The following is a 20,675-nucleotide window of genomic DNA, read 5'->3' as shown; positions in this document are numbered from 1 at the left end:
GCATGAGTTTTAAGGACATTCATCTTCAAACATCCAGTTAACGAACATACTCAGGCATTAAGAAAGAGAAATGCATATTCTTTTTTACTGAAATACCACTAAGAGTTTTCAGTTCAGTAAATAAGACCTTTAGTACTGTTACATCAAACCGGAATATACTATTGCAGCAAAGCCTGTAGCTCTTTGGAAGAAACACAACTTTATAAGCACTTTGTAAAACTGCAAGTAATAAAAACCATTTAGAAACTGTCAGCGAGACTTTTCATTTCTCCTTAAGAAAGAAGAAGCTACAGCTCTTTTATCAAGATGAACTATATTGTCTAGTAAATGAAGTAAAACAGCTCAGAACAAAGCACGGGTACTAGAAAGGAGACTCCTTTCAAAATACAAGGGTTCTTTCTCAGAGTCTGAAATGGCAGACATGTTTAGGCCATTTTGGTATTCTGTTAGCCGTTTTAGGAAGGTAAGAGGAAACAAATAGGAAGGACTTCGAGCTATTTTTTCACCACCCATTATTAGGTCAGGTGGAAAATACAAGAATTGAGAATAGGATATTGACCTACCAGCTTAATATTTCATCAAACTCTGAGCTTAATATTTCATCAAACTCTGACTGAATTTACATGTTCTAGCCACATTAAACAAACACTTTTAATCCCTTACAGAACCTGTAAGAACTAGGATTTTGATAGCATAAGTACAGCATCACACAGGAGCACCAGCAAAAGATGACCAGTGCTATGTGCCATACCATCACAGATTGACTGTTTACCCATGAAAAGAAATTACACTTTGAGAACCATAATAATGAATGCAATTTAATTTCCATCCCCTCTCTTGTGCTTGCATATTTCATTATTAGGAAAAGCTCTGCTGATTTGATTCCTTTGCAAAACTATAAGCAGCCCTCTGATGCATTGGTTCAAGTTTGCTGGGAAAAAACTGAATTTATTGCCCATAATTGCATGCCTGTGCTTTTATCTGTCTGAACCTAGATACGCAAAAATTGAAAAAATTAAGTAAATTAAGGATGATATTCAACTGTGAAAGGTAGAAGTGTTTCTTGAGTGAATTTTTGGGATAAAGATTGACATGAATAAAAATGGTTTACCCTAGCATCTATCATTACGAGACAATGTTTTTATCTACAGATAAAAGGACTTTCCAGTATTGAACATCTGAACTGAGCTAAGTTTTGTTTGCCACTAACTGGTTTTATTTAAATCTATATTTAAAATTTTAATACATTATTTAAGTGGAGTGGGAATGTTCCCAGTCCAAAAGGATATGCATACAATTTTCTTGCTTTGTATTCAAGTATTAAAACCTAGTCTTATTCTGAGAAACTGTGCGTTTGCGGGGAAGAATTCTGAAGATGTGACCTTCCACTTCTGCATACCTCTTCAGACCCTCTTACCCTAAGGATATTTAAGAAACTTCAGTTATATAATTCCCTTCAGAAAGAAGGCTCTAAGTCAAACATACTGACTCCTGGGTTGCATTTTAAATGTTCTTTACTTCAGTGAAGTTCAAAAGGTGGAGTACCTTAGAGACAGACTTTACACAACCATAAGTTTAAATTTCTGTCTTTAAAATCTATACTTCTACATCTAAAAATGGAATTGGGTTTTCAAGTGAAAAATACCTAGTGGTTCCTGCAAAAGTCAACTAGAGCTCACCAAGAGATACACTATTAGTGCTGAGAATGCTTTGGCATCACATACGTGTATGGTTCAATCTAGTGAATGGTTTCAAAAAACTTTGATCCTTTCCTTATTTGTTTAGCACCTCTTGAGACAAGCAGGTTTGGGATGAGAATGCTGTCAGCTTCTACACACCTCTTACCGATAATTTAGTAGAGCCACTTCTGAATCTGCTTTTTGAATTACTGCTTGTTACAATGCTAATGTTAAAAAGCACTAACGTGCCTTTAAGGCTCTCCTGGGGAAAGCCACAGTCATGCATAGCTGCAGGTATTTTCTACATTCACAGCTCAAACCATCAAGGTTTATTCTTTTAGGAATTCCCAGTCTCTCTGTTCAGACATCATGCTTAAAGGCAGGTTCTAAGACCATGCTGTGTTGTGAGTACATTTTACATACACACGTTCAAGTACACAGATATATGCACATACAGATATTTACTGGCACATATCAGATATGTAATCGCACAGATATATGTGTATTTGCAAGGACTGGGATGATTAACTTTGCTTTAACTGATCTTAGTAATCACATTTGATTTTTCTGAATACCATTCAGTAAAAGAGCCTCTACCAAAATATTGTAAGGACAGGCAAAGTTTGGCTTTAGCTATGCAGGATGGTTTTCATGAAAATACTATCATCAGTATTGAATCTTCAGTTGAGTATAGACTGTATCTCATTGCTAACATTTAAAATACAGGAGTAAACATAAAATGTTTTACAAAGAAACAAATACTGAAATAAGTGAAACATGACTAAAGGAATGGTACATGATACTGCATTGGAAACAAACATTTGAGAGGAATATCACAGAGAATTTAACAAATACAAAATTACAAAAATAAATGAAGTCTATTATACAGTAAATATGATGGAATTCAGAAGCATAAGACATTTGAAAATATCTCCCTCTAAAGACTGAAATAGAAACACAAGTTTTGATACTCCATCATGTGTTGTCATCACCATATATGTAATACTGTTAGCATTTTGGATTCTGAAAGATTTTTTACCCTCTTTGTATAGATGTAAAGGCTAGAAGTAGAATTCAGCACAGAACTAGGCTAGAATATGTTTCCCTTTTGTTATTCAGCTAATGCTGAGCTTTGTCCTAGTCACAGTACTCTTTACCTACAAACTAAGGAACAGGGGGTATTTCATATATTGTCAAAGGTAACAGTACCTTTAGGTCATGCAAAATAGAAAAAAATTGCAACAACATAATGGCAGCCCCTTCTCTTTCTAGCATTGTCTGGTATTGCTAAGAATTCCAAAGAGGTGAAAGGAACTAGGAAAAATAATACTTGATATGTTGGATAAGTCAGGAAAATCAGAACATTATCTGCTCAGCTGCATGAAGGAAATGGCAGTTCTTGGCATTAAAATAAAATCGGAACAATATTCAGTTTGACTTCACATCTTGCAATACTTTAGCTATATAAATGCAGCTTTTTTTTTTTTTTAAACTGTTCTTAAAAATTTGCCAAATCATGATAAAACAGCTAGGTGAAAAGACTTACTATATTTCTGTTATGCTAGATGCCAAGAATCTCCCTCCTTTCATTTTTTTTCCAGTTCAAGAACAGTTTATATACCATTTTTCCATGAGTGAATACTTTTGCATATCCCAAAGTTTTTACTTGTATAGTTCAGCTCAATTTATCTAAAAAAATTCCTCTTTAGACTTAATGATCTTGCTAAATTTCAGAAATTTTGTAAACTTCTGTTGTAGAGACAAACAGTGTATTGCTTAAGCAGGAAACCAGCAATGAAAAAAACACGTATGCTAAAATTTTCTTGACAGTTTTCAACGACTCTTAGAAAATCAATCCCTGGGAAGGCATATGCAATCAAAAGAAGAGTTAAGTCAAATGGTAAGTTTATAAGGTGTGGTGATGCAGCCTAGTTCTAATCATGGTGAAAAAATAGTATCAAGCTAAAAAGAAAAACAAAATTCCAGACTAACATATCATTCCACTGAAGTGTCTTTTGTCTCTAAGAAAGACTGTGAAAAGATTAACAGGTAATTCTTTGGCCTGCAGCTACTACTTCTTATTGTCTGTGAAACAGGAAATGTATCTTCACTTTAATGAAGAAATACTTCATATTTGCACATGTGTTGGGAAGGGCAAACCTATCTTAACACAAACATTGGAAGCTAGTATACAGCATGAAATGTAGAATTAATAATAATTCAAATCACAAACACAAAAATCAGTAATACCAATTTTTCTCTGGTACTCAAACCAATGACAATTTTGTAATTATGTAACTGAATTTCCATTTGATAAAAAGCCACATTTAAAATGTTCATTTAAAAGTATTTAAAAGTAACATCTTTTTACGTAAGAAAGACTGAAATAGGAAGTGTGTATTTGAAGACTATAATTTTTTTGCTATATTATTTATAGGGTCTGTATTTCCCAGAATTACTCAGATGATGTTTTCAAAATGCTTGAATAAGTTAACTCCACAAGAATGTTTCACATTTCCTTTATTTAATATCAATTTAGGAATTTGCTTAATTCCTGATCAACATAATAAAGGAATGTCACACACCATGATGAAATGCTGGGCATTTAAAAAATTGTATTCCTGTAACATAGAGATTAAAGGATTTACCCTAACCTTGACAGATATTTATGCCTGAGGTATTACAATGAGATCTCCTCTGACGTCTTCTCTCTTCCAGGTAAATTTAGTAGAGGAAAAATAAACTGAAAGAAATAGCATAACCAGTGTGTCCTGTGTTACCAGCAAAAACATCTAAACTCCTATTTTCTCTAAATATTTTAACAGAAATAATATATACATATATATATATAGGTTTCTACATAGATTTACTTGAATGTCACACACATATATATAAGATACTATTTTGTTCTTTAAGTAATGCCACAGAACCACACTTCATGCAAAAAATATTGGGAGAAAAAGAAAAAGCTATACTGGTTAAGGAAATGGAATTTTAATAACTAACTTAAATAATGCCTCTACTAAAAATGCCCAGTTGTGTTAATTCTCATTGCACTTAAGGCTGAAGGAACTCTCCCTTGTTCTTTATTAACAGAGAATTTGAAAATTAGCACTTTAAGAATTTCATTGCCTATTGGACACACTGATTTTCCTGTAGCTATACTAGTTCACCTAGAATCCTCTTACTGAAATACCTAGCTATTGCTTTTCTCTTAAGGATGCCACTGGACCAGAAAAGAAAGCTAAGTTCTTGATAAATTTAATCTGCTATTGCAACACACTGGTTATCAATATCTGCCTTTCTGTTTGAAAGGTTCTGACAATCAAAAAAAAAATTACATAAATGATTGGATGACTGAAAGGGAACTGAATGGACTCCACTTGTTCCTCTCTGGTATATGCTGTCCTGAGAGAAAGCAAAACTCTGCATACCTTACTCACACTGCTGAAAGGAATGAGATTGCTCCTTCAGTGAAGTGAGCAGTTTTCAGTCTAGAAACTACAGAGTTCAGTACACTAAAATGTATAATTTAAAAATATATTCTCTAGTAGGTTTTTCTAGTTTTGATTCAACCATCGTCTGTAGAACTCTTTTGGGTACAAATCTCAGTACGCATTAAACATAACAATTCAACACTGGTCAGCTGACAGCCGGAATACCTGGGTTGGGGAATAGATTCTGGTTTCTCGGCTCTGGGAGAGAGTATGCTGAGCGTGCCATGACCCAGAGTGGTGGGTTGGTGAAAATCCTCTGTCCTCAGCCACACTGAAGCTTGGGGCCGCCCACTGCCATAAATCAATCAATCAGTCAATCATTTATTAATCAGGTACTTGCATTTTCATAGTTAATATAAAAATGGGCTCTAGACAATGCCTTCTCTGTAAAGATAATCCAGTTTTATATTACAGTGTGTGCGGGGGTTTACCTTAAGTTAATCCACCCTTTTTCTAAAAGGGTGATACATTCATCTGAAAAGGCCTTCTTGATTTTATAGAAATACATTAAGTCCCACTGAAAGATCAGTACAGGAAAATACATAAGCACATAAACAATTTGAGAACATGAATAGTTGGTTCCTTCAAGTCAAGCCACTTTTCCGAGGAACTTTGATGTTCTGGATTTGAAATTTAGACCTTAATGTAGGGTTTAAGTTCTGCACAGACCTTTCCACCAGACGAATTTTGCCTAAAGACAGCATCTTTTGGGGGGATGTCTGACTGATGATAACCTTGCCAGAAGAAAATCCAAATGAAGTGTTCCAAGTCTACAAGATAGCATGATGCAATTAATGCTTTTAAAGGGTGAATAGGTGTATTTTAATAAAGGACTTTAGATTTTTAAAACCCCTTGCCTAGAGTTTTGAAGTTTATTGCTGGCAATTTTCATGGAACATTTAGCAACAAAGGACCTTCTCACAGAGTCATTGGTTTATTATTCTGAAAGTCACATGAAAAGAGTGTCTTCTCCTAGATCCGGACTGGCTTAACAGCTTTTAAGGCTTCAGGCAATTCTAAATATCTTTTCCATCCAATGACAGACAAGGCCATCTTCAGAGTGATTACTCTGACTTCATTAAATACCTATCACAATACTCTTCCTGCTGTAAATGGCATGGTACACACTGAAGGACAACCACCTTTAACAGCCTCCTCATTTCAAGTAATTGGCTCTATTTTTTTCATATAGTAGCTGAATAGGACAAGCATTTCTATTATTCTATGCAGAACAGAAACCTATGATAATAAATGGAAAAGAAAAATCATTTCTACAAATTCTTTGTGATCTCTACTTATATTTTGGAAGATGGAGTAAATGTAAACATAATGAGAGAATGTAAACAGATATTTTGCTGGAGCCTAAGTGATTAGGCAAAGCAAACCAATTAATAGAAAACATATTCTTCCTGACAGTTCCTTCAGCTTTTTAATATTACATGCATTTAATGCTAATTGAAGCTTGTTTTAGGCTAATAATTTTTCTTTCATGTTAAGCTCATTTAGTTTCCCTTTTTGCACAACCCTTTTGCTCAAATTTCCTCATGCAATTTAACAAGCTATCTGTGTTCAAGAACAGTTGGTTATTTTCTTGAATATTGAGATAAACAGTCTACCGTCTGCAGCTAATGGAAGTCTGCTCTTCTATAGTCACATCTGGGTTTTCCAGGGCGTCCCCACATCTTCAGCCAGCTAACTACACTAAAGACTAGAGCAAGGTCCAGTGTTCCTCACTTGGAAATAGGTGCCTTTAAAGAATCACCACAGTAGCTCCTTTTGCCATGCTTGGGTGCTCAACCATAAGGACCTCTCTCCAGAGACTAAGCTGCACTTACTTCTCTCGCTAACTGCCCAGATAGTTCAAGAAGAGGAGTCTCCCATGCATCTCAAGCACAGGAACAAGCTGGGCAGCTACCCCACCTGTGTTACATTAAGTGCTGAGCCACTGATCCACTCTCTGGCTGTGGGCTTTGTGACCATTAGGAACTTTTGAAAAGCAGATTTTAAATGTTAAGGGATGGACCCCTGAAAACAGACACAGATAAAATAAACGATCAGTTAGGAAAATGTTAAGTCTTGCTTGTAGAGAACAAAGTTTGAAAATGACATGACATTAAAGTCACTCTTTGGAAGAAAATATTTCATCTACTGATGAAAAACTGCAATGATCACTTCTTTGTTACTTTCTAAGCTTTAGTGGTATTTAGAAATTAATCACACTGAATCATCTAAACACTGCTTACTTGGGATTGAACCATGTTTTCCTCTACATGGGAAGTTTTCAGGTTAGATTTCTGTTTCAGCTGTTAGTCAGCAAACTAAACACTATCACTTGAGAACTCCACCATGATGAAGCACCTGCAAGACATCTGGCAACTCCTTCACTTCAAGACTAAATTCATTGCTTCCTCTTGTTCCGTCAAGCTCTTTTTCTGTCTTTTCAGGACTGAAAACACTTATGCTTTTTACAACTTTTTCTTTTTGGACTGCGTTAGGTTAGTGCCATATTAACTATACCAGAGAGTGACATTCTCTTTTTTTCCCAAAGCACAAGCCTACACTGGACGGTGAACGCTGCGTCCTCTCTCACAGATCTGAATGCTGACTATTTACCTTCTGTATCTTCTCCGTGCCAGCCCAGCCTAACAAGTCTATGCATCCCATTAAAGCCAATCCATAGGTATTAACTGCAAATCCTAGTGCACTGGATAGAAGCTGTCAGTGTGACACAGCTCTGCAAACACAGTGCATAAGTTATGGTGGACTTAGAGCTTTCCAAGTAGAAACTGAGACTGCAGCTCCAGCTGTGGGAAATCTACTCATCACTCTCCTGAGCCAGAAAAGCTACAGCTTCCACCTGAGCAAGCTTTTTGGTGAACAAAGAGCTATTTGAGAAGAAAACCCATCAGTTTAAATAGAAGTGCAACTCCTCTTACATTAGCAATTAATAAATGGACACGATGTTCCTGATCCGGCAAACAGCTGAACAAAAGCAATGCACACACCTTCAGTCTTTGTTTTACAAAATTTTGGGAAGCCCAGAACACAACGGATGCTGCAGACTAGTTAAGCTCTCTCCCCAGGAAAGTTCAGTTGGCTGCAAAAATTCCCGATCTTGCTTTTGAGGCCTTATGGAAAGGTCCTAGGAAATGAATAGGGGCTTCTCACTGGGTGCAGGATCAGCCCGTTGCAGAGGAATTCCTGGGTGCCAGAACTCTGAGCTCTCGACTATGGGAGCTGTGTTACTGGCAGGGTTTGTTCTGTCCACCTGCTCTGCCTTTCTGTTCAAACACAGCACAAGAGATAGCCTGATACTCTCCTTCCAGAAACACTTAAATCCCTTGCTTAACTTGGTTTACCAGTTGTAATATTCCATGCCTTCTGTCTCACTGATTTGTGGAAGAGTTTTGCATTTTTCAGGGTAAAAAATCTAGAGAGTATCTTCTCTAAAGATATTCTTTGTATTCTTAGCCAAATACACTAGCACCTTGAGACAGAGCATATTGTTTGATTTGGTCAATAAACTTAATGGAGTCACTGCAGTTGCTGCAAGTTTTGCAGTTTTTGGCTTTGAATGGCCCAGAGAAACAGGCAATTTGGTCAGACACCGAGCAGCACAATAAAATCTGTGCACACAAGTATTCTTTTCAGCAATATAACTGAAGCTGGCACCCTGAAATCTGTCAATTTTGGCTATTTTGTATGCAACAGCCGAACTTGACAGCTTCCTTAGAGGCTGCTTAATTTAGACTTCACCATACAGGCGTACAACGTCGTCTTGGTTGAAGCTGCTTACCCATGATGTGGTGGGGCTTGAGGTTTTGATGTTTTTACTGATGCAGTCATATAGTTGGACTAAATCTATCAACTACTATTGTATTAGCAGTAAACACATATCACCTTCTTTCCCCATTAATACAAAGGATAATGCTCTTATGCTTTCTACCTATCCTAAATTACTCTACTGTAAACATAGCTCAAAAACGTACCAGAATTCAAACTATTTAGCTACAAACTATTTGGCTACACTGTTTCTCAAACAGTAAGGTAAGTGCTGTTGCTTTTTCTTACATGCAATGTGATAATTGTAATTTGCCTCTATCACAGTACTAAATTGTGCCTCTCTGTGCCACCAATTCTTTGAAAGTAATTGTACAGATACTTCAACACATAGGAAGAAATTGCTAATGATTAGGCACTGGGATTTTCCTGCACTTCAAAAAGGCTGTGCAACTGCAAGATACTGCAAAGTGCTGATCATATACTGCCAGCTGTATGGTCACTCATTTTTACCAGCATAAGTATTTTAGTAGGACAAAATAAAGATTCTATTGACCAGCTATGCTTATATTGCATAACTAGTTGATTACTAGTACAATGCAAACTTCCGTAATTTTCCAGTTAAAAAAAACACTATTTTCCCAACAGTCATGAAACACAGATATCCAGCAAAACAATCGACCTACTGCAGGCAAATTTAATAAATATTATGACTTTGTAAAATTAGCACGTCTTTTAACAAACAGAAGAATCTTAAATTTACTATCTGAACACTTTGAATACAAGAAACTGTATTTATACAATGCTTGACAGCATATATATGGACATATTAACATATAGGAGTATTGCAGAGACTGAACTTCATTTCAAGATTTTGTTAAGTCTGTAGGAATTAGCTAAGTACAGTGATTTTTAAATTACTTCCTGAGAATATATACAATCAGACTGTCTGCTAAGAATATCCTAGAACCTACCTCAAAGGCTAGCCTACCCTGTTTTCCATACCACAAGTTTGTACTCGTGGCCTCAGAAAATGTTCTTCTAAGCATGCAAGGTATTTAGTACCCAAGCATGCCTGGTACATAAGTACATTACTTGGCAAATTCGCATTGGCAGCCAACAGAATGTCCTTTAGGCAGCAGCATACTCTAAGGCCATACAGCATATAGATTACCTCATGCATGGAGCAACCCCAGAAATCGCTTTTCCATCACAGCATATACATAAAGCCAGAAGGCAAAAAATGAGCCCGACATTATACAAACCTCTAGAGATTACGGTGCAGTAAAGTTCATCCTCTACCTTGCAGCCACCCACACGCCCAGAAGTCAGGCTATGTGCACCTCAAGTGTGTTACTGCTTTGCCTCGAGAAAAGCCTACTTTAGCTCGTGTTTACTTCCACCTCTCAATGGGACAACTGAGTACCAGTCATTACTTGGAATGCCTGCACGTACGGTATCCCTAGGGCTGCCAAGGGTGACTGAAACTAATGGAAGTGAACAGTGGGAGTAACTCAGTAACTGTCTTCCGTGCTTCTCAGACTGACACAAGTCAGATATGAGCCATGCAGACGAATAGCGTTTCAAGCGGAAGATCAGCATCAGCCAGCTTGAGATCTGGTGCATAAATTTCACATAGCTAAGTGATTTCCTTGTGCAAAACACACATAGTGTGGACTACACCTCTGTGAACCTTCCCTCGCTTACATATCAGTCTTAACCAGGACCTGAACTTTTCTTCCAGATGAAACCTTAGCTCTCTTTGCTGAGATTACAAATATCAGTTATATCAGGTGTGAAACTGCACACAGTAAGAAGACTTTTGAGAACTAAGTCTGCAGGCTGATAGTTGCACGGTCAGTATAGTCACATTGTAACCATACTGTAATTCACTTTGGAAATATTCAGTAAAAAGTACTTGATATGTTGTCATTTACTATGTAGACACTTAAAAAAAAAAACCAAAAGCTACAAGAAATTGTTTCACAGGATCATTACCAGCATTGCAATTCATTTTTAAGAGGTTAGTGGGTTGGTGGGAATCATATGGTGCTCTCTATTGGCTGTCCGAAAACTAAGTATATGGTGCTACTGTCTGCCAGCTGATTGGAAGTGATGAAACCACCAAGTTTCAGTTGAGCTCCATAAGTACCTAAGCACCACTCCTTCAGATACTCTTGTTGGCAATCTCATGAGGAAATTTGGGAGCTGAAGGGCTGGAAATCTGGTAACCTCCTCAGGACACTATGGGGAGGCGTAACAAGGAAAGATACAGCAGGAGAGCTTGCACAGGTTTGTTCAGCATGCAGAGGACTTCACTCTGCAGAGCTGCCAGATCCAGCATTTTCTGCATGAATTCTTCAGAAAATTAAATTCACAGCCTCTTTTCACCACCACACATTTTTTTTAAAGGTATTCCTATGTTAAAATTAGAAACAGGGGAAAAAAACACATCTCCAAGTCTCTGGGATTTTAAACTTTAGGTGAATTTCCAGTTCACATAAAGGTTTTGGTCTAAAGTCTCTCAGCCCCCAGATTCAGGTAACCACGTGAAAGATGACAAGTCTGGAAAAAAAAACCCAGGCCTTACCTTCTTGTAGAGACTTCTCAGGTCTCTGTACTGCCACATACTATTGAGGACCTGAGATGCTGCTTTCACCACTTTTGGCGAATGCCTGTTACATACATATATTAAAAAGAAAGAGAGAGAGAGAGAGAGAGAGAGAAAGGGTGAGAAAGAGACTGTTAAGTGCCAGACTCCATTCATCCAAATTTTCAAGTGCATTGCTATGGATTTAAACCCACAATTAAAGTTGTGTTATCAATGTACCATAAGATCTTACGTTGGCATCTTGGAGAGCAATGTGTTTTTAAGCAAGGGCAATACATGTTATTTCTACAGTACTAATTATTCAGTGAGGAGGAAAATGGGTGTTGATCAGCACACTGAGAACAAGGATTCATGCTGAGAGCATAATTAGAGGAATGGGAGAGGTAGCAACATGAAAACTGTTGAGGAACCAACTGGCATTATGTACATCTAAGATGTCCTGGCTACAACTTTTGGCATAGAGGAGAAGAATTTAGAGCCAGAGTTTCTTCCTCTGTGTGGCCAAACTTAAGTCATGACAGTGTGCTCAAAGCATTAAGCATCTCTCAGCAGTGGCCAGAAGAAACACTAGATGGGTGATGAGCACCGCGTTTGAAGCTGCAGAGCAGTCAAGATGCAGAAATGCAACCGTTTATAAAAAGTCATGGCAAATTTCATCAGGATTGCCAGTTAGGACTTGTATCTTGCACACACCATGCTATTCATGAGGGCAATCTAATGTATGTCGTGTTAAAAACCATGCATAACTTCATGCGAACTTTCTCTTCAAAAAGGTTTTGAAATAGGCTCTAAGCTACTGTTTGAATCAGTTAGAGTCATATACTCCTCTTGGGATATGTAATTAAAAAAAAAAAAGAAAACAACAACAATTGAGCGTACGCAGCTCAGTGAAGAAGGGTCGCAAAGAAGGGGACCAGGAGGATAACACAGCCCATGCAGGGAGCATACACTGTGTACTTAAGCCCTCATGCTGTACCAGTAGTACATATAAAGCAGCAGAGTGCTAGAAAAGCTTGCAAAGGCCAAATTCTGAAGTGAAGATTGATGGGGTTTGGGGCTGACGTTGAGGAGATTCATATTTTCCTCAGAAAAGGTAAAAGGACTGCAAAACCAAAGAGAAAACCTGAAAACCTGCAGCATATGTTACTGGTTTGGGCAGCAAGCCTTCTTAAGGGTGAGGCTCTGGTGCACTGTGACCCTTGAGAAGGGCCAATGGGAGGCTGACAGTAAAGCTGGTAACACAATGTTTATTTGGTGGATTTCCCCCTGCCATTTCCCACCCAGACTACACCAACAGATGGGTAATTGGTGAATAAATAGGAATTTGATAAACACTTTCAAGCACAATTGTTTTTACTATACTTGCAGCTGTACTGGCTAGTGGGGTGCTGGTAGCATGGAGTAGTCAGGAAAATAAGTGTGCCAACCATACTGCGAGTACTGAGGAGAAACAGGAGCTAGGTGAAGATCTGAATTTGGCCAATATGACCTTATGAACACCGGTCTGCTCATGCTGTCTCATGCTGGGACCGTGCTAAAGCCCTGGGCATGTTCCAAAGGGTAGTGGGGCCAGTCCAGCACTCCCGGCACTGGTACATTTGTGTCCTACACTGCCACCAGGATGCATGGCCAGACCAGTATCCTGTACTTGCAGGTACAGATGCTTCATCCTAGACAAGACAAATTCATGCTGAAGTGTTTTACTGTATTAAACTGAGAATACCAGAATTTGCTACCAGTCCAACAACTAGCAATTCTGATTTTTAAACAATGAGTTACCTGCAAGAAAGCAAACTAAAGCAATGGTGCAAAATACCAAACATTTCTGAAAGTTGAAAAAATGAAACTTTCACTTAAGATGAGCATGATTATAGCTGTGAGTTGACAGGTTTTCTTGTTCTGTACCGGTGTAACCTGTAACAGTAACAATGCAACTCAAAGTACTTTAAATGAGGGATAAATATCACAATTTTGGAGGGCATTTTAGAATTATTCAAAACTACCTGGGCTAAATACTTTCAGTCAACATAGACGTGTCTTTCAAAGTTATGAGTGATACTTAAACTGAGAACTATACCTTTAGATCCTCCTAAAACTGCCCATGATACTTTGAAAATCCCAGACTCGACGGGTATTAATAATCTATACCAGATAATGAACAGGTAGACAAACGTATTATTTTGAGGAGAGACACATTCAACTTAAGAGAAATGGATATGAACCTGCTTGCAATCTGTACACTTGATCTGTCAAAAATAAATCAAAATTTTAAATAGATATAGTAACAAATAATGCAAATGTAAAGAGATTAGCAGAGCATGGGGAGCTTCCACAACTGGAATCAAATACTTTGTTACTCTACTGTTTTTTACCCCTTACAATTAGCATGTGAGAATGTTTCAGTAATGAATTTGGTATGAAAAGAAAGAGTGACAATAGAGGAAAAGAAATGTGATTATATTGGCAATGCTCCGATCACATAGGCGAGCATAAGTTCTCATACCAAATGTAGGGTGCATAAATCTTTCCTTCAGGTTGTGGCCTGGCTTTGTGGGGCTCTTTTAGAGCTCTGATGCTGCAGTAGGCTGTGTGATGACAGCTTCGAGCAGGTGGACTGGACTGATGGGAGGTTTTGTACACTACAGTGAAGGCTTTTTGTTTTCAAACTGCCATAGTCCCATTGCACTATACTTCTGCGGGTTGACAAATATGAGAACCAGGCTATCTGTTTTAGGCAAAAGAAGGATAAAGAGTGAAATCTTCATGAAGAGTGCGTACATAGGAAAACAGACAAGATGAAACCATAGCTGCTCTGACAACGTCACAGTCGTGTAAGATTTTTTGCATGTTTTGGTGCCTCACCAAGTAGTCTGCAGTTATCCTAATGCTCTCTCAGAAGCAAGGTGTTGACAAAATCCATGGATCTATTTTTCTACTAAAGCGCACCTGACCAGCAAGCTGGTGGTGGCTGGGAAAAGGATGCTGTGAAGAGGGACAGTGACTATACAGTCTTCATGCACAGAGCAAGAGGAGCAGTAAGAGAACTATGGTGATGTCCCTTCCTTTCACAGGATCCCTCTACCTGCATGTCACCCCCTCTGCAGAGTGCAGTCTGACAGCTCTGTCCCTAATGTTTAGCAGGATTTCTGGAAGTGCTTTGAGGTAGCAGTTACTGGAGATAATTAGTCCTCCTTACACTGCACATACCTGCTGATGGTACATCAAAAATAAACCATAGCAGACAGTTTTGCTATTGTCATTGTTTCTTGTCACCCTTCACACTGGGCACATGATTTTTGATGAAACTAAAGTATTCAACTCACGATTGCACAGAGGAGGCAAACACATTAAGGACTAGTTAGAACTACTGGAGATGTTAAAAAAGGTGCAAGATGATTTGCAAAACATACTTGTCTCCTTTACTCTTAGATATGCCAACCAGTTTCTCAATGCCGCCTGCGTCTCGTAAGGCCTTGGCATTCTCCATGTTTTTAGTGATGACTTCATGCAGAGTGCAGCAAATGGCAGTAACGGTGTCATCAGACATGGCCTTGCTTGCTGAGCTGTTGCTGTTGTTAGCGCCTGGCAGTCGGTGGACCAGATCCCTCATGGCATACTTGCCTTTGTTGAAAGAAAACGAAGGGAGAATTCAGTAGATACAGTAAAAAAGGATGACGGTACAGGGAAAACATGCAAGACCGTATTAGCACCATTTTCATCATTGCATGTAATCTAATTGGCTACTGATACTGTTTTGGAGCAAGCCACATTTTTACAATTGCATGTTCAAGCATTTCACACTTTAGGGCCTCTGTTAATATTTCCATATTACATGAGTTGGAGACTTCAGATATGGGCTACATCATGTCCTTATGAGAATGAAACAACGATAATAAAGGCTAAGTATATGTATAAAGACAACCTGAACACCGTAACTTACAGAGCTTGTCAAGTCCTCATCTCCCACCACAGAACTCATCACTCAGCTAATGATACATAAAATACGCATCGGTTCTTAAAAATGCTACAGTGAATGCAAAGCCAATGAAACCGTTGTTTGAGAAGCCTTCTCTGAAGGGTCAGTTTCACTGCATAAGGTTAGTTTTATACTATGTGCAGTAATTTAACTATGTTTATTGGTGTACCTATGACTTTACCAGTTATTCAGTGCTACATTGCACCGGCCACAGTGCAGAGATGACACAATGGTTTTCCATGCATCCTTAGTTGCGCGCATGGTACTGATCAGAAAGGAAACCTTTCTGACATATATTCCTGTCTGATATTTAGTAAGGAGCTATTTTATGTAACACTAACTTCCAGAACTCAAAATATTTCAAAATGAAAGGAGCAATGTATTTTTAAGATGGTCACACTAAACGGAAGACATGAAAAAGAAATACTGCTGATTACTGAAACTTTTTTCATATTTACATGAACAAAGAATGTTTTCTTAAAATTGACCAGAAAGTCATATATTGCTTGTGTAAATGACAGATGAGAAGCTTCTGAGAATTTATTTATATGTATGTATGAAGGTAGGGCAGGGTTGGCACTGGCAGCAGAACCTTCCAGCACAGCTATATGAGGTGCCTCACGCACTGCTAGGATGTTACTGCTACATGAAAATGGCAGCTCAGTCTTTCATCATGTTGAAGACAAGAACAGAGAGGGTGAGAACCTGACGAAGTTGTAGCTGAGGTCAGTGAAACAACTCTGAGTCACCTTCAGTGCAGCTGTGATAGGAATTTGCATATAGCAATCATCATAAGAGTACATCATTCAGGATGAAAAAGACAGGAAAATTGGGAAAAATAAATGTAATTAGTAATCTAATCTACATCATGTTTTATGAACGACATAATCAGGTATGATTATTGTATATAATATGATAATTTAATCAGATTTTTGGATAACTTTAAAAAGTTCTGATAAATTAGTATATATGAGTACTTATTAAAAATCTTAATTCTGAAGTCATGAATTCCATTGTGTGTCCATATTTTAAAACAGAGGTAAGAGGTGAATCACATCTTTTACCTATCAAATACTATATTATTTTTATTTTCTCACAATTTTGCCTACTGTAGAAGAAATATAGCTAGTCATTTCAAACAATATTCACAATAGAGATGAAAAATAAAATCTTTGTACTGTAGTGTTAAAACTTAGAGGCTATCAAGTTGATTTCTGTGGTTATGTGAGATCTTAGAAACTACTCACTTTATATCATGCAAAAGCCTTACCGATTATAAAATCATAGCATCACCAACAAAATGTGTGCAGTGGGATTCGAATCTTGCCAGTGTGCTGCAATTCAGATACAGATCTTGTTCTCAAATATTTTTATTTCTTTGCATTTAGTATTTAATCAGTCATTTGCACTATTAGCTTTTCAGGAGTACTAAGTTAGTATCAGATGCAGTACAGGTGTTAACACCACTTCCTCTTTCAGTAATGGTTTGTTTGAGCAAACTGCAATTCTTTTTTTGCCCTACAAATATAAGAAATACCGTTCAAGAACAGCCTGTAATGCTATTTACATCTGCATCTGTTTGTTGTATGTAGCATGAACACATTAATAGCTGTTCATTGCTCACAGTGATTACTTCAGTCTGCAACATATACTAAATCAAGCTTGTGTATAAAAAATAAACAAACAAAACCAAATAAACATTCAAAAAACCCACAACCCAACAAGAAACCAAAACCATGATTTATTGTAGCTGTTACTCTTTTAAATGCAGTGTCTACCCCCAGCCAGTACATCAGTGAGACTCCCTGCTTTACACTGTTATACCTTCCCAGAAGAGACCCATCTTCCTTTCTCCTGTAAAGTGCAGGAGTATTGCAGTCTGAGTCCCCTGGCAGAACTGCATGGTAATCCCATTAGCAGCCAACAACTGTGTCCCTTAGCACTGGGTATAAGAAAAGCTGGATGGTTGCCGCAAGCAGATTTCTCCCTGGAACTGGCCTTGTATCCCAGGCAGCAACATTCATACCGGTGCACATGCCTAGACACACAAGCTTCTCCTTACAATAAATAAAGGCTTTGGAGCTGTCAGGAAAAGCTCAGTAGGAAATCTAAAATAAACAATCAAACACGGTATAAGCATTCTGGACGTGTTTCTGCTCAACAGCTCTAATATTTCTGCCACGCACACAATCAACTTCAGCCTGAGAATCAGTATTAGCTACATCAAACCAGCAGACCAGGCTTTCTGTAATTAATGTATAACACTGGGACAGTACAGCATTCCTTATTCTGAGCGGCTCTAGTGTTTCCACCTTCAAAAGAGCTGCTCACATGTCCAGGTAAAGCAGCTGACTGCATGAACAGGAAACACTGCTCAAGCTGTCTTTCCATACACTCACCAGAAAATGGTGGCAAAACAGATAGAAGGTCAGGGAAGTGGTTGTGCTGTAAGGTTGATCTAAGCTACTGTTTACATGGTCTAAAGATCTAGTAACAAGTGTAACTGTTAACATATTTTCTCTGATTTTAGTATTTGGAACACTACGTTATCTGTTTGAAAATGTGTGGGACAAAAAAAAGCCTTAGCCATAAAAAATGTAATTAGTTTAATTAAATTCAAGACCTCTGAACTTATATTGAAAAAGCAGTACCTTTGCTCTAATACAGCTACATCATATAAGGTAAAAGTTAAGGACTTTACTATAGACTGTAGAAAATATTCCACAGTAAGTTGTCACATTTCAAGTGTGTTTTCTAAAACTATAGATCTAGTTAAATAATAAGTTACTGTGCAACATTCATATCTTTTTTTTTTCCATTTGTCAGTTACCTTCTCTTATTTCAGTTATGTACCTGCTGCTTTAAAAGAGGCATGTAGCAGACTCATGTTTTTAGCACTACTTGTAAAAGAAATCCTATGCTGGTTTAGAGTGGTGCAAATGTTGAGCAAAGCCAATGAAAGCAATGCTACAGCTGTATCAGCCCAACGCAGCTGACAACAATTGCAAGCCTTGACTTTGGCATTACTGCATGTTAGATTTGCACAGTGTTTGCATTTGGAATTCTTTTTTTTGACACTAAGAACATTTTTTGAAACCCGACTTAAATGTGTAATGGACACTGGCCTTGTAATGTCGGCACAGTTTTGTCTAGCTCTACCAGTAGGAGGACTGGGGAATTCAACCTGCAGCTCAGGAAGCCTCCCTGAGCTGAAGGAGTGAGAACTCATGAGGGTCCTGGGGAAGAGAGGAAGATGTGTGTGAGAATGGTATTAAAAATAAATGGCATTGTTAATTTTCGTCAGGGTTCATATAGAACGGCTTTGATCTACAAATAAATTGATTTTTTTTATTTGAGCAACATTACACGTTATAAGACCCAAAACAGATTCAATACTTTTAAATAGGATTTACATAACATGATTAAACTTAACCACTAGCTTGACAAGGGAAAAAGAAATCATGCTTATTTGTTCCATTTCACTTGTAAAAGAAAGAAAGAAAGTATTAAATAGACATAATTTGAGGGCACTGCCACAGGAAAGGGATTGCTTCATAGGTGTTTGGGAGAGCATTTATCTGACACTACAAACTTTCAAGTTATTTTTCTAAGATAAAACTCCTGTCACTGTTTTATATGGAGAGCAAGATTCTTCCTGGAGCATATACTGTGATGTAAGATGATAATGTTTGCTTACTAAACACGCCAGCAATACAGATTTAACATATTTCCTTTGCATTTAAGGTCTCATTAGCACCTTAGTACATGCATCTATTTCTTAATTCAGGACATTTTCTCTTCTTAGGATCAGACTGATAGCTGTCCTAAGAAATATTTTGCCTACAGAGAAAATCAGTAGAAATAACTATTCTTCTGGTAGATTTAACAAGAGCGCAATTATTGCAGAAAAGGTTCCACTTCTGGAACTATTTCCCTATTGCTCCTTGAGCCAAATTCACTGCTGATGTAACCCCACTGACTTCATTTCGATTTCACTCATCTCTGAAAAATGACTTTGACACATTGGCATATTCCTTATATAGTTGTGGCATGGTTCCTGGTTTGAGAGAACAAGACTAGGAAAATTAATATATTGAAAACACAAGAAACCTCAAACATATTAATTCAAACTAAGAACCCTGTCCTAGAGGTAGAGCCTGCTCTAATATAAGTAATACATCATGATTTTTTCCCCTCAAAGTTACCCATGAATTCACACCTTGTAGCTAGATAATAGAAAATAGCAAAATGCCACCACATTTTATTGAATCATAGAATCATTCAGGTTGGAAAACACCTCTAAGATCATCTAGTCCAACCTTTAATTGTCGTTAATTGTAGCACTGCAATGCTACACATATCCTATCCCAGAACTACTGGTATCAGAACTCTACAATACAGGAAAATTTCATTCTCTTGGTTCTAACATGCGAGCGCTATTTCAATTTCCAGATATCCATGCTTCTGTGCATTTTCATCATCCACATCCGTTTTTAAGATCATTCAGCCTCAGTATTTCACAGCCTTTTCGGAAGGATTACTGGGAGAGCTTTTATTGTTACTTTCAATCAATATTTAATAAATGTGCCCAAACTGTCTATTTAGTTATTATGGAACAAATTCTGATCACGAGTCTGTGTATTCAACTGACATTTCATAAATTAGAGTGTATCCATCACATGATAGCAGTGGCAAAAATACCACTACTGTGTTTGATAAATAATTCATTTGCATACCATGCTTTCTCTTGTCAGATACTGTCATTACCAGCGTTAGTGTAGCACCTAAAAGTGCCTAGGGTTCTGGTGTCATGGTTCCAGAGGAACCTGTCCTGAACAGTGGAGATGTGGAATAGTGAGGTGCAAGAGGGAGGTGTCGCAAACCAAGCAGGCAGGAAGAGCCCACAAAGAAATGATGATGGTCAGTACAACGTGTAGCAAACTCTGGGCTCAGACTGTCAGTAAAACGGATTTAAGCACCAGAGCAGCAGTGAATCAGAGATGATTTAAGAGGACAAAGGTTTATCGGTTTTCATAGGCAGATTTTATCCTGCCAGGGAAACATTTAGGGGAAAAACTATCAAGACTCTAAAGGCAAGCTAAGTTAAGAGATAAGAAATGCTGGCAGAGGGG

At 37.8% G+C, this 20,675-nt stretch overlaps 1 protein-coding gene across 12 annotated transcripts in view; it reads right to left on the bottom strand.

Annotated features, from left to right (window-relative positions):
- The window catches only part of CTNND2 (catenin delta 2), a 645,658-nt gene that overhangs the window by 25,056 nt on the left and 599,927 nt on the right, over nt 1-20,675 (bottom strand). For 9 of the 12 annotated variants that reach the window (XM_080578781.1, XM_080578780.1, XM_080578782.1 and 6 more), the window contains 3 exons: nt 14,978-15,188; nt 11,547-11,631; nt 5,342-5,467 (listed from right to left, as the gene is read on the bottom strand). In XM_080578781.1, coding sequence (XP_080434907.1) covers nt 5,342-5,467; nt 11,547-11,631; nt 14,978-15,188 — 422 coding nt within the window. The remainder of the gene's footprint in view (nt 1-5,341; nt 5,468-11,546; nt 11,632-14,977; nt 15,189-20,675) is intronic. The other 3 variants (XM_080578774.1, XM_080578775.1, XM_080578779.1) reach the window with 1 other exon arrangement.

This window comes from Anser brachyrhynchus (genome assembly GCF_964034855.1).
Source record: "Anser brachyrhynchus genome assembly, chromosome: 2".
Classification (NCBI taxonomy): Eukaryota; Metazoa; Chordata; class Aves; order Anseriformes; family Anatidae; genus Anser; species Anser brachyrhynchus.
Note: the sequence above shows the minus strand (reverse complement) of the source record. Positions and strands in the feature narration are given on the sequence as shown.